At 40.8% G+C, this 23,192-nt stretch overlaps 1 protein-coding gene across 1 annotated transcript in view; it reads right to left on the minus strand.

Moving 5' to 3' along the window:
- The window catches only part of ITK (IL2 inducible T cell kinase), a 55,615-nt gene extending 38,559 nt beyond the window's left edge, over positions 1 to 17,056 (minus strand). Inside the window, exons 1-2 of the mRNA XM_036239728.1 lie at positions 16,778 to 17,056; positions 285 to 389 (exon numbers count right to left, since the gene is read on the minus strand). Coding sequence (XP_036095621.1) covers positions 285 to 389; positions 16,778 to 16,915 — 243 coding nt within the window. The 5' untranslated portion in view covers positions 16,916 to 17,056. The remainder of the gene's footprint in view (positions 1 to 284; positions 390 to 16,777) is intronic.
- Between the last annotated feature and the right edge of the window lie 6,136 nt (positions 17,057 to 23,192).

A 23,192-nucleotide genomic window follows, 5' to 3' on the forward strand; every position in this document is an offset into this window, starting at 1 on the left:
CCCCCTCCAGAAGCAAAGTAATTAGGACTTTCCTTGAGGTAGGGAAGACATAAGGGAAAGGGGAGTGAGGAATGACAACTTTTTCAAGGTTTTGTGCTTAATCGTTGAATGAGTGAATGAAGGTGTAATTGATTGGAGGAACCCGGCAGCTTCCTTCCGGTATTTGTTTGAGTTCTAAAGCTAGATGAGAGTCATTCCTGTCTCACCTTCTCTTACAAAGACTGAGGATTTCAACCATCATATGAGCTACGAGGAACAAGTGCCCTCGGGCATGATGGACTTACCTGAAAAGGATATTTATAGTGGCAAGGGATGCTAATATCACTTTTCACAATCTCGACACATTTGATTCTGGAGAGTTCAATGGAGCCCTTCAATGTGCGCTTTTTCTGTGGGAAGAAAAAGCACATCCCATTTAAAAAGAAAGAAGACAAGATTTTTGTTCAGGTTGCTTCCAGAAATCCATAACTAGATAAGATCCATTCGTTTTGTAAACCAACCCCACAAATATCCTGAAGCTACTTCTTGGCCCTCAGAGGCTGAGAAAGACACTCTGAGCAGACGCCTCGGAGAATATGTTCTTTGAATCGTCTTCCTGATGGGGTGACTCATTTCCATTCATTGAGCCATGGTGTCTTATATCCCAGTGACCTTGTAAAAAACTGTAGCATTTGCAGAACTTGAACCTGAGACGGGTATTGCAGTCTATGGGAAACCAGCCACGCATGCGCCAGGTTTGTCTGCTTTGTGCTTATCCATTGCCTTACACATTGCTGACCGGCAATTTTATGCAGAAGTTGTCTCATGTCACCGGCAAGTTTTTCGTAATTGCGTATGAAAGTGAAACAATCTAAATAAACTTCAGTATATGTCATTTATAATAATGAACTTAAAGGAAACTTTGTACATATTTGCTACATATTATATTTTATACATATTATATGTTTTAGTGATTTTTTTGGTGTGGCATACTGTATAGCAATCACCTTTTCAAACACACACTTTACACGTTCTAGTTAGATTTTTTTTTTGTACCAGTGACTATTTTTTCTAAAATGTGGTCTTTTAGTTGCTCTGAAAGCCTAAAAGGTGAATCAATCTAAGGAGCTCTTTTATTTTATTATTATTATTATTTTTTAAATCCTCAACCGAGGACATTATTCCATTTTTTGTTCAGGTAGAGCGGGAGGGAGAGAGAGGAACAGAGAGAGAGAGAGAAACATCGATGTGAAAGGGACACATCAAGTGGCTGCCACCCGCACGACCGACCAGGGCCGGGGACAAACTGCAACCGAGGTACGCGCCCTTAGCGGAAACCGAACCCGGGTCTCTCAGGACCGCAGGCCGACGCTGAGCCAAACCGGCCAGGGCAGGAGCTCTTTTAGAAGTACCAGAAGAAGTGTTAGGCTCTGAGCTGCACTCATTTGAACCAGCAGATACCCACTCGCTAGCTACTTTAAGAGTATAGAACGGTATGCTGTTTTTCAAACTTTGACCCTCAGGGCAGAGTCACAAATGCAATAATCCTAAATTATCCTGAGTTTCAAAAATTGAAATAGCTAATGCAAGTGCAAACCCGAGTTAACTCGTGAGCGGTCAACTTAGTGATGGAGCTCAGGCCAGGTCAGGATGGTGATATCTGCCGCTAGTGCCACCTTTTTTCCCCACATCTGGGTTCTCTGTGCCTGTTAGGTGTCCACAGTTCCACAATGACAGCCCTGTAGCACATTCCTGACTGCCCTATCACTATCCCTTCACCACACCCCATCAAATCGTACCAGCCCTGTGTCTCATTCATTTGGAAGCTTGTTAGGTATATTTTCTTGATAACTAACTTACATGACGGTCTTCAAGATTTATAATGATGTTACATGTTACCCATTTGGAAGGGTCCTTGTCCTTGGAGAGTGGAGCGTTACCCAAGAGGACTGATTCTATTAGTGGACTCTCAGGCTCCATGGAAGGCCAGTTAGGGAAAAGCTTTTAGTGATCAGAAGCCTTTCACAGGTGTCTAGAATTAGGCTTCCATTGAGAATAGAGTTTAATTCATCTGTGGAACCAGTTGCAAAACATTTCCTTACATCTTATCCCTTAGAAAGAGACAGCAAATGCTGGTGAGTTGGACAAAAAGTTGGAAAGGGCTAGGTTCGAAGTTGGTCTCTGCCTCTAACTAGCTCTGTGACCTTGAGCAATTCATCTAACCTCCCTGAACTTCAATTTCCACATCTGATAAGTGAGGATAATATTGCTTACCTATTGAGGGTTGATTAAAAAATAATGTAATTCTGTCATTTATAATAGGTGCCCTCAATAAAGGGTACCCTTTCAATTAAAGAGGATAAGTAAGTCCTATAGCAAGAGTTGGGATATGTGAGCGCACATGGTTAGCACTCAGGGAGCCATGGCATCATCAAATTCTCCAAAAGTGAGATCAGTCTCTACCTCCTATTTTTTGATACCGGACTGGTTGCTGGCCTGAGGCACATACTGAGATAAAAAAAAAAAAAAAAAAAAAAAAGCCAAGATGTGAGAAGTACCTTCTATCAAGTACAAGGAAGCTTTCTGATATTTCTTTTTAAAATTTTCTTTCTAAAATCTACTTTATTTATTTTTGAAAGCACAAACTCTATCCGTGGTTATTACAAGAAATAAGACAATATGGAGGTCTATGCAGAAAATATTTATCATGTTTTATTATGCTACCCTTCTCTACAACCCTGAAGCAGTCAAGATGAACCATTCGGAATGTATTTGTCTTTCCCACACACATTTATATACAAACAAAAATGAGCATGTGCTCCACACAATGGTCTACAACCACACTGTAATCTAGTCATATATGGAGAGGTCAGTCTCCTCTTAAAAGCTTCTGGAAACATGTGCCCTTTGGACTCAAACTATCTTTTCACTTAGGCTCTTCCACAGCTAGAAATATATGCCCTGATCCTGCCCATAATCACAGTCTTTGGAAAGTTTCATCTGTTTTTCAAAAACAGAACAGTACAAAGGAGCAGCCTTTTCAACAACCATCCGTCGCTATGGGTAAACAGTGAGTCTAAACTTTGAGGTTATCTTGTTTTTCGACCTCTGTTGGGTTATTTCCTTAGCACTACACACAGTGAAATGCAACAAAGACTCATGATGGTAATACGATGACTCCATCTGCGGACATTTTTTGTCCTTGGAACCCCCTAAGTCCTGTGTTCCCTGAGAATAGAGACCAGTTTCAATCAGCGATAAGGGTAATGCATTTAGCCATTCAGGAAATAGTATTGCTGGCCAGCTATGAGCTCAGTACCATTCTGAGGGCAGGAAATAGAGAGATGGGCATAGTAGACTTTCTCATGGAGCTCACAGTTAGTTGGGAAGGCAGTCAATATCAACAAGTACTATAAAGACAATAGAACAGGTTGATGTGATCAACTTGTGGCCAGAGCAGGCCTCTCCAGAGGGAGCCATTTGAGAAAAGATCGGAGAGTTGAAAAAAGAATCAGATATGAGAAGGTCTAAGAGTGTGAGCATCCTAGGGAGAGTGAACAGCAAGAGCAAAAGCCCTGAGGTAGAAAAGTTCTGGGTAAGTGTTAGTTGTCAGTAGCCTACAATCATCATAACCAGGGTACAAAGTGGAGGTAAGAGTAACTGGAGTCATAAATAGGAATAAAAATTCCATATGAAATTCTAAAGCAACACTTCGATAGGAACATAATGTGAGCCAAATATGCATTTAAAATTTTCTAGTAGCCACACTGAAAAAAAGGAAAGACAGACCAGAATATTTAGAGAGATTAGTTCAGCCTGATGGAAATACAAAGAAAATTTTCTCTTCTCTTTACGGTTGTCTCTGTTTTTCAAAATATCTGTGATGAGTACTGTTATATTTATAATAAGTTATTTGTAATAAAGTATTTTTATACTTTCCCCCCAAATTTTAAGAATATATTTTGTTTAACCCATATATCTAAAACATTATCACTTCCACATGTAATTACCATTTTAAAAAATTAATGAGATATATTACTTTTTTATACTAAGTCTTTGAAACCATGTATTTTACAACACATCTCAACTTGGACTCGCCACATTTCAAGTGCTCAGTAGCCACACAGGGCTGGTGGCTACTTTATTGGACAGTATGGCATCAAGATTTCCAAGAAAGACTTCTTCTCTAAACTCAGATGACTTCCTTTGATTTCTTAATGCTTGTTGGTTTCAAACATGAATGTTAAGAGACATCTGTGCCTTCATCATCTGTCAGGGGAGCCTGCTCCCAGGTTTGCTCTTCTGTTGGGTGGATTGATGTTCCACTGTCAAAACTCACTCTGATTCCCAAATGAGTGCTCAGGGTCTCCCCTCTCAATGCATCTTTCTTGGTTCGTCTCTCCAAAGGCCCTCAAGCCATGCTTCTTGGATCTTACGAGATCTGATACATGGAATACAGGCCAACTGTACCTTTCTCCAGCCTGGCACCCGGGAGTAGCCAGTCAGTGAGCTAAACATAGTTCCTTCTCTGGGAAATGGTGATTGCCTGTAATCATCTCAAACAACTGTGCTATTTCTGAAAAATGCCAGGGTAAACCTTCTAAGGAAACCACACAAAAGCCACCAGGAAAAGGGTGACACCAAGTAAAACATGCCTTCATTCTTCCTTGTTATTCTGTCTACATCCCTCAGGGTGAAAGTCACAGAATTTCACTTGGCCTTGTCTCCCTTCTTGACCATGTTCAAAGCTGTCCTCACATTCCAAAGCTTCACCCGGGACATCTGACATGTGTCCAACACAATTCAGCAGGAAGTTAATGCCCATGTACTTGTACAAAGGCAAGCTTATGTGAGTGGTTTTATATCTCTTTTCTCTTTATGTTCATTTTTGTGTAAAATAGAATTTTGGAGTGTGACTTTCAAAGAGAGATGCAGGAAAAAACAAACTAAAAGATGATAATGTTTTTGAGCACTTCCTGTACTTCAGGCATTCAACCTGCCATCTTATTTAATTATGATCCTCATTTTACAGGTGAGGAAGTTGAGATTCAAGGGACCCGAGTCTATTCATAAGTGGAAGAACAGGACACAAGCTCAACTCTATGACTCCAGAGCCTTACTGACTAGGCTTCATGGCTTTGCACTTGCCCTGACTTTCCAAGGGAGACTTTCATTCCCCAACCCCAATACTGAACAGTCAATTGCGAGACCAATTTCTCCAAGCCATGACCCAATAGAGACTTGTTTCTGTCCATTTGGTCATGCAACGCTTATGTGGATTTGAAAGGGGGAGTGTTATCCCCTGGTTCCTCAGCATAATAGCTCCTCTTTGCTCCATAACCTGGGCTCTTTGGCTGCTCAGCTAGTCCAGCAGATACATTAGTGAGAAGTTTCATATCCCATGAAAAAGGACATCTCTACCCTTCTTAGAAACAGCAGAATTTGAGCTTTCTGCTGTGAAGGGGCCGAGTGGGACAGACGCAGAACTGTCAGGTCAGGGACACCCCCATCTGCCTGACCAGCATGCAACCCGAGACAAGTGTCCTAACTTCTCAGCTGCTTTGTGTTATTGTTGTTGTTTTAAGTGGGAATAATAACAGTTCTTGAATCATGGGTTAATTTAGAGGACTTAAAAGAATGTCATAACCCTACTAGCAAAATAAAATCATTCAAATGATAAACCAATCATTCGAGTTACTTTCCTTCTCCAAATGTTGCCCACAAAACAAGACCTTGTTGTCTTGTCTTTATGTGCCCACGTTTTCTTTGGGGATTTTTTTTTTTTCCGGGCAAATATGTACCCAGGGACACCATTTGGGAAGAGAGCATTAATTTTTAACTAGCGGCACTGCTGATGTTGACATTCTCAAGTCCTTTGTTCACTTGGCTAATTATTTGTAAAAACAGAGCAAAACAATGAAAGGGGCCTGTTTCTGGGTCTTCCCTACCTTGTCACCATGTGAGGACTTTGGCTTTCTGCTTCCCCCTTCTCTCTCCTGTCCAAGCCTTCCTCAGTCATTCACCAAAGGCTTCACTTACTCATAGCTGAATGTTTAGCTTGTTTTGGAGGAGTTTGGATTAGGCTGGGTATTAGAGGCCTTCCACCAAGAGGAAACTTCGATAATGGAATGTCAGGCATCAGCTGAGAGAATGTTTTTCAAAGGGGAGTGACGCATCTAAAACTTTCCTGGATCACACTGTAGATGTAGCCACATGCTGCCTTTATCCGAGTTTCTTTAAGATTAAGAAATCTTTCTGATGATTTTTTAAAATCCTCACCCAAGGACATGTTTATTGATTTTATTGAAAGGAGAGAGAGAGAGAGAAAGAGAGAGAGAGAGAGAGAGAGAGAAACACTGATGTGAGAGAGACACATGGATCGGTTGCCTCCCATACGTGCCCTGATGGGGGATCAAATCTGCAAACTAGGTATGTGCTCTGACCTGGAATAATCAAACCTGTAACCTTTTGGTGTATGGGACAACCAACTGAGCCACATGGCCGACTCTGATGATGATTTTAACAGGCATTTTGAATGTTTTGCTCATTGCTTCTTCTGGGGTGTAGCATGGCCATTGTACCAATATAAAACCCCACAGTGACAACTGAATTGAAAACTGATGTCCTGTGAGATGACACTTAGTGACTGATTAGGCCATCGTCTGCCATGCTCCTAGCAGAATGCAGAGTATCGGTTCTAAAATTAGTTTTAGACGTCCTCCTGGATTCCAGTTTCATCCCTTCTGCAAAGCATGCTGGAAGCAATCCACACATCCCTTCCCAGTCTCCAACCTCACTCCGCCTTCTATGAAAGGCAAAGGGAAGCCTTATCCTGCAGGGGAGCAAAGCAGAGGCTCAGGGAGAGAAAACGCCAAGGTTTGGATCCCTACGAGAGGTAATGTGGAGCAGTTCTGAGTTCTCAAGTCTCAGTTCTCTGAGTTTAGTTCTCTTAGCTCTTCTTAGTCCTTTCGGTTTCCAGGAGTGGGGATCCTGACAGATGCAGCTCAGGGTCATCATGAGCCCGCACTACAGAAGGGCACCTAACACGTTACTCTATACCCAGTAAAGATGTGATTATCACTGTTTCTATAGAAAAAGTAGTGTCTTCTAAAGCACAAGTACAATTTGTAATCAGCTTTGCTGGTTCCATCCCTCCCCACCCGTCTCCACTGGAACCTTCCTTCACTAAACTCTGAAGATCTGGGACTAAGGTAGCTGATTCCGAGGCTCCTGGGCTGACCTAAAGCCAGGACACTATGATCCATCCCACACCAGCCTTCTTTCTTGCCTGTCTTCCACAAGCCCTTTTAGTCAGAGAGGAACCGGAGTCAGCTGGCTTGCCTTCCTTACCCCAGCTTTTCCCTCTGTGGCTGTGCCGTGGGGAAAACACTCCAGCGTCCTCAGTCTGCCACCTGGTCGGTAGTAGAGCCCTGACTACCCAAAAGAAAAGAGCGAGGCTTTTACAGAAAATGAGAAGAAGAAAATAAAAAAGCAAGAAAAGGAATGTACCCTCACACAGTACCCAGAGGGCAATTTGTGATCCTCTGTTAAAATGATGAATGTATTTTCTCACAAGAGACCATTAGGAGCGCATCTTCATGTTAGTGGCCCTGAGGTTTGGGAGTAGAAAGTAGAAACAGACTTTTCTTTTCACCTCATATCTTTCTGTACTATTTCACTTTTATCACAAATATGTATTTCTCAAATAAATACACTTCCCTTATAGGATTTATCCTATGGAGACATTTGTTTAAAATATATAAAAATGTAGAAAAAAAGATGTCCATAGTGGCATCATTTATTACACTAAAAAAAAAAAAAAAGAGAGAGAGAGAGAGAGAAACTTAAATATCCACCAAAGACAAATGGTTAAATTAGTTATGACCCATCCATTCTGCATCTGCTCTGTAGCCATAACATTGGTAAATGTGGGAGGATGAAAAAATACATGTCACATGTAAAAAGCAGGTTTAGAGTAATAGATGCAACATCATTTCACTTTTGGAAAAAATGATCATCCAATATGTGTTACTTTATGCAAAACTCAAAGAAATAATATAAGAAGGAACCCTGCCAAAACAGGTTGTCCCTTCTGGGTGGCAGTATGGAGGACTCTCACAATGTAAGTGATATGTTTCTATAACATCTGAAGTTTTGGCAGTGAGCATGCAAGTCTCCTAAGCAGAAAAATTAAAATAATCTTTTAAAGCAGTCAGAGTTTTCAAAACACCTTACTGTAATACAAATTTGGTAGATGATGAGGGGAGAAGGGTCAGGGGTATACATCAAATGCTGGGTGTGCAAAGGGGTGCAGCTCTGCCCTCATAACCTCAGGACCTCATTAGCAGTAGGCAGCAGCCAGGCAGCACCTGTCATCTGCTCTTCTGTATCCAGGAAGGTTCAAGTTCATGACAGGCCCCCTCACGTCCTTCTTGAGTGATAGCCAGTTTCTTCATAGATTCAAATGAAGCAACTCTGTGTGCTTTTATGTGGGTATATTGATCTGAGAAGTGAAGCAATACTTCAGGAATAAATTCCCAGCCTCATTTGTATTTGATAAAGATATCAGTGATCCTAGTCTTTAAAAGATGTTTGTTTAAATGTGCTTACAAAAGTGGTCAGAGAGAAAAGGATTTCAGCAGAAACTAAGAGCAAGAACTAAGTGCTATTTGCCATTACAAAGCAGATCATCAAGGTGTCCTGCTCATTTAGTATCCCAGCGTCTCTGTTGTCTTTCAAAGCCCCCCTTTTCAGGATAGTGATATGAGATTTTTAATGAGTTTGAAAGAAGATATTTCTGTATGCACTTTTGAAGCACTGATGAGTTGGTAGCCATAGAATATAAATTAATAACAACTTTATTGCATTTTAGTAATTAACTTCTTTCACAGAGGTCCAATTAATATTTGTTAATTGGTTGAGTGAGAGAACAGCAGGTAAGAGACCAAGTGTGCAGCCGAAAGTATTATTTGTAGGGCCAAGGCACAACTCTTAATATAAATCAAAGGTCTGTATGTTTAGCTCATCTCCATGTCTATCTGTGAATTCATGATATAACTGGAGAGAGATATGATCACACAGTTTCCACGTTTTTTGTACTGAAAGGTCCTTTAGAAATCACTTCATTAATATCTAAGTTTTTATGTTCAATATTTCCCCTGAAGGTGAAACAGCTTTTTAAATTGGTTCTTATCTTTTCGTTTCTACTGTTCAACTTACACTCCGAGGAGACTGAGGACCTAGAATTGGAAGGACCTTGGTGATGACTGCAGGTCAAGGGACAGGCCAGGAGGGCAGGGTCCGGCTGTTCTCACCGGGAGCAGAGCCCTTCCACGTTATTTGTCTCCGGGGGGGAGGGGGAGGGGATGGGAGCGACAAGTAACCTTTACACTGAGAGAGGGTTTCATGCTGTAGGGAGTTTGAGAACCACTGATCTAGACCAATCCCTTGACATCGTGGACAAGAAAACTAAATCCCAGGTAGAGTCTAAGGTCACCCAGGTTAATTAGTGCCAGGTCTTCATCCTACCAAACTGCCAGGTTGTTGCTTCCTCACCTCGTCACACTTTTCTAGAATTACAGAATCACAGTGTGTCCGAGGCCTTCGATTCACTAGGCCCTATCTAAAATTAGAGCTGACCGCCATAGAACAGTCAGAAATGGCTCGTGGGATAACTCCCTGTACTTCATTTTCCTCTTAATAAAGACACTTGATTAACCCAAAGAGCTCATTCATGTAAACCTTTCAGATCCCCTAAGATGATAAAGTAAGGAGACTGATGTTTTGCAGAGTAGGAGGCTTTTTGGTATCCCTTAAATCTTACTATATAGGTGATGGGTTCATCTACATGTATATGAGTGACTTTAAATCGTCTTACCCATGTATAAAATATTATATATTTCCCCTCTCTCTTACTATAGCATTAAAAACCTATATAAACTGTACTTGAAAACTACAACAATGGATTCTTTTGTTTTTAAATTATTTTTTCTTTATCGATTTTAGAGAGAGAGGAAGGGAGAAGGAGAGACAGAAACATCAATGAAAGAGGACATCAGTTGGCTGCCTCCTGCATGCCCCCACTGGGGACCTGGCCCACAACCTGGACATGTGCCGGATGGGGAATCGAACCGGCGATCTCTTGGTGCATGAGCCGACACTCAACCACTGAGCCACACCAGCCACGTGGATTCTTTTGTTTTTATTAGTTCTGGTAAATTTGGTGGCCCCGCACATTGCTTCAGTCTCTTTGGAACAGGATGAAGCAATAAACCCTAGAGGCCATAGATGTTCTTATCCTATGACACTGTTATCTCATGTGTGGGACTCTACCTTCAGGGGCTGATTTTAAAAAGGAGACAGTCTTGTTTTAGGTATGCTATTATTTTTCAGTGTTTTTACTATACCTGGAACAACCTGAAATAAATGTCATACAATAGATGATAAATTTATCAATTTGTTCAGACACATGAAATAGATAATTATATAATTGAAATGAACCAACTCAATTATTAAAATTGATGTCTTCAGACAAAAGAGTTATGGAGAACATTTTGTATGTCATTGTTTTGTTCATTTTTTTTAAAAACAATATATGAAGGCTTGCTGCTCTGTCTATTGAGATTCATCAAGGTGATTTAACCTGATTCTAACTTGTTTTCACTCCTTGATGCTATAGACTCCTGAGCTCAGTGTTGGTCTTGAGGCAGGTTAGAGACCAGCGCTTCTCCACCAACATGTGGCGTAGAATGATTCTGGACCAAGTACCCCCAGGAAGAGGGATAGTATAAGAAAGTTAAAACATAAAATAACTGATGGGTAACTTAGAATTACCCATAGCATACTACATAACAGATCAGAAGAGGTCATCCGTCTAGGCCACCTCATGCCTCAACTGGCTTCCTACCTCCTACTCCTGCCCCTGGTATCATCTGTCATCTCCACAGATGTCAGATATAAATTCCTTCTCTGACCACCTTCTTCCCAATCAGCCCCAGCACTGCTTAGTTTTTCACAGAACATACCACCATCTATATTTGCTCTGTGTATTTACACTTGCATGCTGTCTGTCTCCTCCACTAGCGTGAGAGCTTATGGTTATTAACCACTGTAACCCTAGCATCTAACACAGAGCCCGGGACTTAGTAGGTGCTCAAGAAATGTGTGCTGAACAAATGATAAATATAAACATACCAAAACAGAAACATTTCCTTGATACAGTATTAAGTAAAAATAAACAAACAAATAAATAAATAAATAAAAATTAAAAAGCTTTGGCACCATATATGTAATTTTTTTGGGGGAAAAATGTATTATACTATTTGAAAATTTTTAACAAGTAGATATAAATTTATATTTATAAATTTATAAATATTAAAATATAGTGAGAAGTCTTCTTATAAATAATTGTAGGTTAATGGGAATTATATGGCAACATAAGACTTGGGATCAGGTTCTTATTCTATTAACATACTGATAACTTTTCCTGAATTTCAAGGAGCCAAGCAGACATTTGACCTAGAGAGGAAATTGTATACGCATGGTACATCATTTCAAAGCTTCTGTTTCCTCCTCTGGATTGCTTCAAGGGAGGTCCCCAGTGTCACAAAGGCAAACCCAGACTGATATTTGGATGAAAATCAGGTCCTGGAAGACCTCCCTTCTGCAGCAGGCCTACTAACTCATGGATGAGTGGAAGAGTGTATTACTGGTTGGTTAAGGGAATGGGAGAATGAGAATTTTCTATTTGGCCAATGGAAATTTAAGAAAAACTTTAGAATGGTTTTCTGTGGGGTCCATTACCAAGTTAGATATGAAGATGTCTTATAGTCAGTCCATGGACCTCACACTTCAAGAGACTCTTGTGCTTTCTACCTAAACCTTTCTTCCAGACTGAGTCAGAAACTAAGCCCTCACATGTACAGTATTGCTCTGTGGCCTACTTTCCCTGCAGAAACTCATTAATGCATACACCAGTCCCTGAGCAGTAGCAATCCAATCTAATTTTAATGAGGGAGTATTTGCTTCCAAAACAAAAATGCTCCAGCCAGTGACTATCTCCATAAAACATCAACATCACATCACATAGGCAAACTTCACGAAGGAAGTCCATTAATGCAGACATCGAAACTGCACATGCGTGTCCTTGAGGGGCTTAAATTGCAAAGCACTCTGCTTTGGATCCTTTTTTTTTTTTTTTTCCTGGTTAGACAAAGCCCACAGTTTTAGCTCCCTCATGCTCTTTTGAATTCACTTTGAGTTATGTGACCTTCATTCCCTTACTGAGTATTTACCGATCATCCCTGAGGCTTGTGTTGATGCTACACTAATGAGCAAGGTAATCAAGATCCCTGGTCTGTGGAACACCTTCTACTTGATGTGTAAACAGAAAATAACAAGAAAGCACATCAACAGACCCCATAAATAAATGCAGATACTGATAGATTGAAGGACCTATTGCTTTAGAAGAAAAAAATGAAGAGAATCCTGGGAAATATTTAAAGAGATGGGAAACAATAAAGAACCAGTCCTGCAAAAACCTGGAGTGTTCCTGACTGTGAGAACGGCTAAAGCAAAGACCCTGCCATTGCAGGAGCCTGAGAGTGAGTGCCCCCCTTAAGTGTGCGTCTACCTTGCTCACCCCAATCCTGACCCTGTATAAAGGCCCTAGAGGGGGAGTTAGCTTGGGGTGATCAAGGTTCAGAAAAAAAGGCAGATGGGATAGGAGCATGATGGATGCAGAAAGTGTGGTGTGAATGAAATCGCAAAGGCAGTTAAGAACCACAAGGTGAAGAGTCTTGTAGGTGATAAATTTATTCAAATATTCGAAACAGCCATGGAAGGAAAAGTATCTGCTTTATCATTTTAAAAGTTCATTCCAGGTTTTGTATGGCTTAATAGATTGTATGGAACATCAAGTATCAGCAAGAGCCCAGCTAGAAGGCGACTCTATCATGTAGGAATGAAGGGAGAGAAAGACCATGACTGGTGAAAGTCTCAAGCAAAAATGCTCAGGTAGCTTTAAGAATATTATCTACAAAGGGTTTAGCTGTAAAAAGCAAGCAAGGAAGGGGATGACAAGGTGGAGGAAGAAAAGAGAACAGAGTTGCTTGGTTCTCTTAAAAAGATTCAGGGTGGGGGTGGTTCGCCCACTTCCTGGTTCCTACATATATCTCTCTGACCCAACTCTTAAAATTCCAACCTCCTGATCCTCCTCTTCCTCAGTTCAAGACTAGGTCATAAATGGCTATCTCTGGGGAGTCTTATCTACTTACTCTTACACTCAGGAATTTCCTGTTTCAAGTCCTATATAACTTGCTTTGTTCTCTACTCTTTTGTCATTGAGCCTGGTTCTGTTAGGCTTCATTTGTGTAACTCTGACCTCTCCAACTGTATCTATACCTTATGCCTTTCTTCCTTCTCCCCTCCCTCCTTTTCTTTCTTCCATAAATAATGAGTGAATAAATAATATGTGTCAGGCACTGTCCTAGACATCAGTGGTGCCATCTTTAGCAAATTGTGTGCCAGCCCTTATAAAACTTATTATGTAACAGAAGGTTGGGTGAGGGAATGACACTAGTACAATAATCATATTAATGAATGGGTAACTACAACTCTGACATGTGCTCTGGACAAAGTGTGTGTGTTGCTATGGCAGAGCCTAACAAAAGGAGATGACCTAGTGTAGGGAAATCAAGGAAGGTGTCCGCAAGCAAGTGACATTTAAAGTGGAGGCCTTAAAGCTGAAGAAAATCTTGTGTGGTTGAAGCCCAGAAAGATGGAAGTGGGACATGAACTGACACAGAGAGAAAACCATAGATTCTGGTGTCCACTTTCAGGGCAAAGGAGAGGATCGCCGAAGGGACAAGGCAGTTTCTGATGAGGCATCAGGACTTAGTAACTGTCACCACGTTAAATGCTCACACTGGCCACTGTGTGGAGAACAGAGTGGGGGAGTCAGGTAGAGTGGGTACAAGGAGACAGTTAGAAGGTGGCAGCGGTTCCTGGTAAAAGATGCTGGTGGCTTTCACAGGAAGGTGACTGAAATGGAGGGAAGTGGACAGATTCTTGAGGAACTTAGGAGACAAAGCTTACCAAGGCTCTCATGTCTTTGTGGGCACATAGTAGGGCTCCCTAAAGTGAATGAAGACAAGGATGTATTCTGGAGTCTATGGAAATGATAGTGGTGATAACATACTTTATTGCAAAAGAAACATATGGCATGGGTTGCTGATTTCCAAGACTACCCACACTTTGAGAATTTCAGAGCAAGAAGGCATTGCACACCTTGTCATAACCAAGTGGAGTCCTCAATTACCTAGGAGTAACAACTGCTAATAGTAATGAGCTTCATTAATCAAGGAGGCTTTGTAGGCTCTGGAGGCATACCTCAGACAAGTTATTTAAACTCTCTTTGCCTCAGTTTCCTGATCTGTAAATTGGGATAATAATAGTTCCTAATTTACAGGGTGATTGTAAGGACTGGATGAAACAATCCACATTTAGCACAGTGACTGAAACGTAAGTGCTCAGTATTAAAATAACGTTGTTATTATTAAATGGTATGAAAATTTCCATTTCATTAAAAAAAAAAAAGATCAAGAAGAACTGTTTAGTTGTTTTAAAAGATGTAAATAGCTCTCTAGAGGGTCATATAGCATTAAGCAACTTGCATAAAGACACACAGCTCTTAAGTGGTGAGCTGGTCTTTGATACCAATCTGTCACACCATAAGCTGTGGTTTTGATCACTGCGTAGTGGTCAAAACCATAAAAGTGAGAAAAAGGGACCATCTCCCTACCTGTCATTTTAAATTTAGAATGGATGCATGTTACAAGAGCTGGTTCTGCTGCTAGATCAGACTGTAGGCTAAAGAGAAGAGTCCATGAGGCATAGTGACCCTTATCCAGACGGTGACTAGACTGGTGATCTTGATGATTCATCCCATCCCACGTAAATGGTAATGGCTTCCATACCCTAGTGAGCACAGTATACTTGATTTCTAAGGTGCAGAGTCATGAAAATAAGAAAACCTTTCCAATTCTCCCGAGCACCTTTCAGAAGATCGAGATTGTACTACTATAGGGCCAAGCTTATAACATACTTTTCTCATGAAATACTCAACATCACTTGAGGTAGGTAGTATCGGGGCTCTTACTTTACAAATAAGAAACAGAGGCTTAAAGAGGTTAAATATTTTGCCCACATTAAGAAAGTGATAGAAGCAGCATATGGATCCAGTTCTAGTTGGTTACAGTGGCCTCCCCAAGCTGGGAAGCTTGTCTACATCTATGCTGCTCCTCCAGCCTGTGCTTGCTCAAAGTACCTGAGGCCCTCTCTTTTACTGAAAAGGATCTGATGCTAGTCATGTGCAACTAAGCATTTGCTCAGTTGATGACTACCTCTCCAGAGATTATTTAGCTTCTAGTGGTGTGCAGGATACGGCTTGTCCTGGCCCATGAGAGTTGACTGTTAAATTTTCAGGAATTTTGTGAGCCAGTAGATATCACAAGAGTAGTCTGAAATTGGCCACGATGGGAGTATTGACACTAGAGAAAGTGGCAAATACTGTGAAGTAGAGTTCCCCAATACTCGACTGTCTCTACCACCGCAATGGCTTCCATTGTCTTCTGTTAAAAAAATATCAGGCATTGGGGACCACTTAGCAAAGAAATAGGCAAGCACAGAGGAGCATGTGAAATCACGCCTGCCAGTGAGCCACCACCTGCCGGCTCTGTGCTTCTTTCTGGCCCACTGCTCCAGCAGGACAAGGAGCTTCCTGGCCTTGCTGAAAACATCGGCGCATCTCACCAGGGGAAACAGACACCAGAGCTAGAGCCATGTCAAAAATAAAAGGCCCAGTCAGCATTATAATGACAATAGGCATGGATATTTAAAGTTAGAAAAAGTCATACTTAATTTTTCAGAACTGCAGAATTTGTCCCTGACTAGGTAGAAGGACTCTTTATCACAGGGTGTTGTAAATCTAGTACCGAGCTTATAACATACTGCAATTTGCTAAAGAAGGCAAAGTGCATAGTTTTGAACACGCATGTTGTTCTTATTTTTATTGACATTATGGAATATAAGACTGTCTTTAGATATATAAGCAGCTTTAATCTTCTGGGGAAGAACCTCCAGTCTGTACTGCTTAACACTTCGTGCATGATAATCCCAGTCTCCTGAAAAGTTTTTAAGGGATAATAAGGTTTACCACTGTGCCTTGCAAATTTTAGACAATTACAATGCCCAGGGAATATTATTCCAAGATATCAGGTGAGTGATGACTATTGAGACAAAGAGAATTTAATTCATAAAAATATCGACACCAAACCCAACACTTAACCATTCCAAGTACCAGTTTCATCCAGTATATATTAAGGAAACTGAGCAAGGTCATCACTCAGGTTCCCATGCATGCTAATATTTTATTAATCTATGTCCCATAAAATGTAATATATTTCAAATGAAGTTTAAATTCTGTCCAGTCACAACATTTGCCACATGAAATATTATAATTTAAACATTAAATTCAAACTTGAAGGGGAAAAAAGGTAGTAAATATTAAATTTACTCTTGTATAGTTTTTAGGATTAAAATCACCTACTACAATCATCCCATCTCTTGATTATTCTCCACATTCTCTTCTAATTACTCTTACTGTATTTTCTAGGTTGTTTAACAAGCATGTCTATGTCCCCTGTGTCCTTATTTTAGTCCATGTATCTCTTCATGATTCAGCCCATTCTAACGAGAAAATACTGTTTTTAAAAAGACAAAAAACAAAGTTCTCACGTACCCCATGACGGTCCTCAAAGTACGCCAGGCTGGTTTTAGTTAAAACAAAGAAGCGGACTTTAAAGTTGGAGGGAGAAGTTCTTCTTTTTTGTTGGGATTTCTTGATGAGCTGCTCTTCTAGGAGGATAGAGTTGTTCATGATCCAATTCTTGAAAAGTGATGTGTCTTCAGCATCACCCCTCAGCACAACCAGAGGGAAGAGCTTCAGGGCAAGGAATAAAGTGAAGAGGCAGTTGATCTTGAGAGAGTTGCTCAAATGCAACTTGCCTCCAACGTTATCTTTCTATCAATGTTCAGTCAACATTGCTGAGCTTCTCCTCTGATGTCAAAGGCCATAACCACATCCTTTCGAAATTCACAAAACTAAGAGGCATATGTAAAAAAAAAATACTCATACTTTTTACTGTATATTTGAACAACTTTAGACTCAGTGATATGAAGGATTCGCGTTTAATCTTAATAGTTCCTGGGTTAGCCCATCCAAAAGTTAATGCATGAAGCACAAGGAGTAGGAACATGGGCTTTGAAGCCAATAGGCATAGTTTGTGTACTAGTTTCCTGTTGCTGCTGTAACAAATTATCACTAACTCAGTGACTCGCAGATGTGTTACTATACTGTTCTGTAGTTCAGAGCCCAAAATGGATCTCACTGGGCTTCAAGCAAGATGTCAGCAGGGTTGGGAGCCTTTCTGGAGGATCTCTAGGGTGGAATCTGCTTCCTTACCCTTTCCAGCTTCTAGGACCACCCACATTCCTTGTCTTGTGGTCCTTTTCCTCGATCTTCAAAGCCAAGAACAAACACGTCAAGTTCTCTCATCTCATACAACTATAAACCCTTCTTTGGCCTCCCGATTCCATCCTTAAGGACCCCTGAAATTACCCTGGGACTTCCTGGATAATCTAAAATAACCCACCTATTTTAAGGTAGTTATCAGCAACCTTAGTTCCATTTTATATCTTATTTCCCTGTTGCCATGTAACCTAACATAGTGATAGATTTCTGGGATTGGGACATGAGTATCTGTAGGGGAGCCATTACTTTACCTCCACAGTTCGAATTCTGGTTCCACCACCTTACTAGGTATGAAACTAGGCAAATCACTCAAGAGCTCTGAGCCTCATTTTCTCATCTGTGAAAGGGAGGAACAGGGCCCCTACACAAGGCACTGCAGGGCTGCTCTCTGGCTTCCTTACCTCTCACACCTCGCTCATGCATCTGCCCACCAGCCCTATGCGTGCTCCCTATGCTCCTCCAAGCACCTGCGTGTTTTCCCTGAACACATCTTCTCTCCCTACTCTGCCCGGTTAACTCTAAAGTATACTACAAGTCGCTGCCTACATGTCACTTCCTCGGAGAAGTCTTCTGGTTTTCCTAAGTCAAATCCACCAATAATACCCAGATGGCACCTTAGACCTTTCTCTTCATACCACGTATGGTAGTTGTAATTGTACATTTTGGAGGGTGATTTTTGAATTAATGTTTGTCTCCCACACTAGTCTAGAAAGTCCATGATGGTCAGGATTATGTGTGGTTTTGCTCATTATTATATGCTCAGCAACCACCGCAGTGTCTAGCACATAAATAGGATGTTTAAGAAGAATCTGTTGAATGAATAATCACCAAACCAGGTGGGATGATTAAAAGAGACAAGGAGCATAAAAGACTTACGAGAGATACATTGAAGTTTATTATTTTAAATTTTAAATAAAAGCCCATAGAAATCTCTCTATGCTACAGGCAGATAATTACTTTTCTATCCCCAAACAGAAAATAAGGTAAATCTTTCAGAATAGTATGACAAACGACGTGTGCATGGGCTCTGAAGATAGACAAGAGTATGTTGGAATCCTAATTCTGTCATTTACTAAGCTGTTTATGTCTGAGTGAGCTGCTTACCCTCTCTGATCCTTTTCCTTGTGAGGGTCCTTTTGAGAACTGAATCCCACAAACTCTGTGAATGGTGGATGCTATTTATCTTGCCTTAGAACTAGTACATATTTGACGTATAATACGTGAGTACTAATTCTAGCATGAATAGCCAAGAAATATCAATGTAAGCAGGGAAGGCATATACTGGACAGAGATAAATAATGAAACAAATCAATCATTATTGCTGTATAGGAGTGCAATCATCTAAAATTTCTTTTAAAAACAAAATGAGCAGATTACAGCTTAATGTTGTTTCATATATTGGCTGCCCCAGCATAATCGAGACACTTTAAATGATCCCTCCTCCCCCTTTCTAAGGTTTTTTAAGACATATTTCCAAAAGAAATAGTCTTTTTTTTTTTTGCTTCTGAAGTGGACTTGAGACAGTGATTGCTATTTTCTATAAATATCTACTCTCCTCTTCTTGCCAGGTGACTGACCCCCATAAGGTTACCTGAACATCTGGCCAGCCAGAATAAAGATTACATTTTTAAGTCATGTAGCTGTTTTCTAGCTAATGGAACATAGCAGAAGTGATGAGTGTGACTTCCAAGAAATGTCCATAAGAGCACTCATCATACCATTTTCATTCTTTCTTTTCTTTTTGCTGACTAGAATGTGGATGTGATGGTTGGAGCTGGAGCAGCTATGTTATTATATCAACAGGTAGAAATGATATGTTGAGGCAACTGCACATGAGACAGAAGGAGCTTGGGATTCTGATAACCTTGGATTCTATAGGCCAGCCTCAGAGCACTTTTATTTTTTTGCATTTATCTTCAGATAGAGTGGGAGGGAGAGAGGGGGGAAGACAGAGAGAGAAACATCGATGTGAGAGAGACATCGACTGGTCGCCACCCACACGACCCCAACTGGGGCTGGGGACAAACTGCATCCGAGGTACATGCCCTTAGTGAGAACCGAACCCGGGACTCTCTGGTCCACGGGCCGACGATCTCACTGCTGAGCCAAACTGGCCAGGGCCTGGGAGCACTTTTTGTTTTTGTTTTTGAAGCATAAATAGAAATACATTTACATTTCCTGAGCCCCTGTTATTTTGAAGCTCTGTCATAAGTAACAAACCTAATTCTAATACAGTGCTATCTATATTCCAAACTAGACTGTAAACGCCTTTGAGAAGGGGGATTTATACCTGGTTTGCTCGGGTTGAAAGACTTACAGACTTCACATAGTACATTATGCAGGAAAGCAAAATATCATCAGTAGGTATTGTGGTAGGAACCTTTCATTTGCTGAGTCTCCACAGAGTGCAGTTGTAATTTTATTCCTTCTCATAGCACCTTCAAGCCCACTCATTGGGATTGGGCTTTGTCCTCACCTAAACCTTAAGATCCCAATATTTTCTTTACTACTTTCAGGAAAATATACATGAAGATAAATGATCCCTTTGATTTGGTTTAAAAAGTTCAGTTCACAGGAGCCAAATTCAAGAAGCTCCCACTGACCAAAGATAAAAGAATTTGGGCGTGAAAAAGAACAATAACAGCAATGAACCGAAGAACAGCCCACATGATCAAATCATGGGTTCATAAGATATCTGAAGAAAAATCTCAACCCATCGATCACTTTGGGAAGATGCCGGAGAACCAATTTATTATTCTGAAAACTGGGACACCAAGAAAAAAGAATAAATCGTATTTCTGTTTTCCCGAGGAACTCTTTCTCAGTTTAGTAGTCGAATATTTAATAAGGAAAAGTCCTTTAGAGAAGAATTCCAGCTAACACATGACGAAGTGATAGAATATCACCACTTTGCAAACCTAATGATATAATGAGTCTGGGCAATTGTCATCAATGAATACTAAAAGTATGTGAAAAGCCACGAGGAAGATATGTAATGTATGTATTAGACTGATCACACTGTCACACACCGATCAATCTTTACCTCACAAAAAAGAGACAACTAGACATTCTGTTTCCTGCTATGATGTAGTAGGAAGCACACAAACCACCCACGCAGAGGTCTTGCCAAAAAAAAAACCCCAAAACATGAATCTCATCAGACCTGTAGATCTATATCCAAGTTTACAGGAAATACAGGAGATAGAGAAACATGACAAATGCTTGGGGATACAACTGGATAAGTCCAAAAGGCACAAAATGTTAAAGACAAAGGGGCCACGTCGGCAACAAGTTAAGTCAGAGAGAGGACCTATACATTGGAAGAGATTTTAAGACATGTCAAGCATAGGATGATCTTCTTTGGATGTAGATTCAAACAAATTAAGTGTATAAAGACATTATGAGACTTCACATATTTGATGATTAACTAATCATTATTCATTAATTAAAATGTAATTGTTATTCATCTTTAAAAGTATGGTCATGGCACTGTTGTGATGATAAAGGAGTCTTTATTTTGCACAAAAACATACTGAAAAAACTATTGCTGAAATAATAGAATGAGAGTTGCTTTGTTATAATCCAGTGGAGAGGGAGAAGTAGGTAGGGGAAGAGAAAAAAACTGTTTGGCCAGGCGTTGACAACTGTAGCTGAGTGATGAGTAGGTGGGAATACTTTGTTCTATATTTTTTACATTGCTATATGTTTGAAATTTTCCATAATGAAAAGTTAAGGGGAAAAAAAAGGCCTATCCAGTTCAGTATAATAATCAAAACTCCAAACACGCATTTAATTTAATGCTTTTTTCTCAAGCTAAGTATGGTTCTGCTTCAGGCTTTGAAGCATGTTACCTTTTCCACTGGGTCCTAACTCCTCCTCCTTCACCATACCCTAGCCAGGCTCCCAACCTACCCTTCAGGCTCCGGTGTGGGGAGGAAGAAGGGAAAGAGGCACAGCATTCAAAGAGACAACAGCTATAATCTGCGGTTGATGCCCTCTGAATATGGTTGATACACCACAGGACACTCTGGTTGTGTGTTTTGTTGTTGTCATTATTTTCAGAAGGCCCTGACCATAGTTCTCTTGATGCGGGAGATGCCTCTCTGGCCGATGAGCCCAACCCTCAGCCCTTGGGCTTCTATAGGTCCACCTCCAGGGTCCCTCCTGCTCCCTCCAACTCTGTCAGGATCCCTTTGCCCATCTTGGTTATTCTCTTGGGTGATTTTTCCTTGAAAATGAGCTGCACACCACTTATTCCCTCCTACTCTACTTGAAGACTCGAGCATCATTGGCCTGCTGTTAATGGATGTACCTCTTGCCCCAGTACAGCCCCTCTCCCTTTGATGTCAAATACACAGCTCTTCCTCAAGCCTTCGCCATTCCATTCCTCCCAGTGGGGTTTAGACCCAGTCCTTATGTCTCCTAAACTCTGAGACTTATGCCAAGGAGGTCTCTTAAAGTCCCTGTCACTTGGCTTCTGGTGGATGCAAGCAACACTCTCCTTTACCCTGGGTGGTTTGTGCAAGGAAATGCACAGTGCACCCAAATATCTCTCTTGATTTTCAAACCCGTGTGTTCTAAAGGCTGCAGGTGGGTGAACACTACCCCCAGCAGAACCTGTTTGCGTCTTATTGTGTCAAGCATGGGTAATACAGTGTTCCATCTCAGCACAAGAAGGTACTTGATTCCTTTAATTTTATTATTTTAGGCCTTTTCCTAAAACTGAGTTGGTAAGACCTCATTTAACATTGCATAGCATTCTATAATTTTCTAATAATAATAATAATAATAATAAAACAAATCAACCTGGCTCTGTTAGATACAGATACTTCTACAACGACATCAGAATTTTGGTTTTTGCTTCTTAGCTCTGTGTTGGCTTCATACTTAGATAGGTTTTCCTCTATGGCAGCAGAGTAGGCTGATATTTTACCAGTAGAACTGGATTCTTTTTTCCTAATAGTTCCAGAAAAAGTGTCAGAACTGTGAGTCATTGCCCTGGCTTAGGTGACATGCAAACATGTCTATAAATCATTATAGCCAAGGCAATGGGATATTTCGTTGTCCATCTCCCATGTCTAGGTCTGCACCCTCTCCTGGATTTGGGGGTGGGATGCTGTCAGCCCTGCCCAACGCTATAGACTGAGAGCAGGGGGAGGTGGTTCTCCAAAGAAACACCAGAGTATTGCCACTGGAGGAAGAGGCATGGGTGCTGGCTCATCAAGAGATGATCTCACTCCTACACTGACCTAAAACCCATCTTCTTTGCTTTATCATCTGAGGCCCTTCAATGCCAGCCGTCTCCTCTGGTCCAGGGAACAGCATTTAGATAAGTGAAGATGCTTCTCATGGAATTCCAGAGACCTCCTATGACCAGGCCAAAGAGATCCTTCGCCTGTCCTCTTAGGATGAGGCTCTGAAACCCTTTATTTTCAGTATGGTTCTCACTCAAGCTTGAGCAGGTTGATTTGTATTTGTTTGCGAGTGATACCCAGAATACTTGGTAATCGCATAGCCTCTCTCTGCTGAAAAACACAAAAAACAAAAACACAAAAACTAAAATCCTCATTTCTTCTAGCTACCAATCCTAGAGGAAAAAAAAAGAGCATAAACACATAAAGAT

The sequence above is a fragment of the Molossus molossus genome, unplaced genomic scaffold (assembly GCF_014108415.1).
Source record: "Molossus molossus isolate mMolMol1 unplaced genomic scaffold, mMolMol1.p scaffold_m16_p_4, whole genome shotgun sequence".
NCBI lineage: Eukaryota > Metazoa > Chordata > Mammalia > Chiroptera > Molossidae > Molossus > Molossus molossus.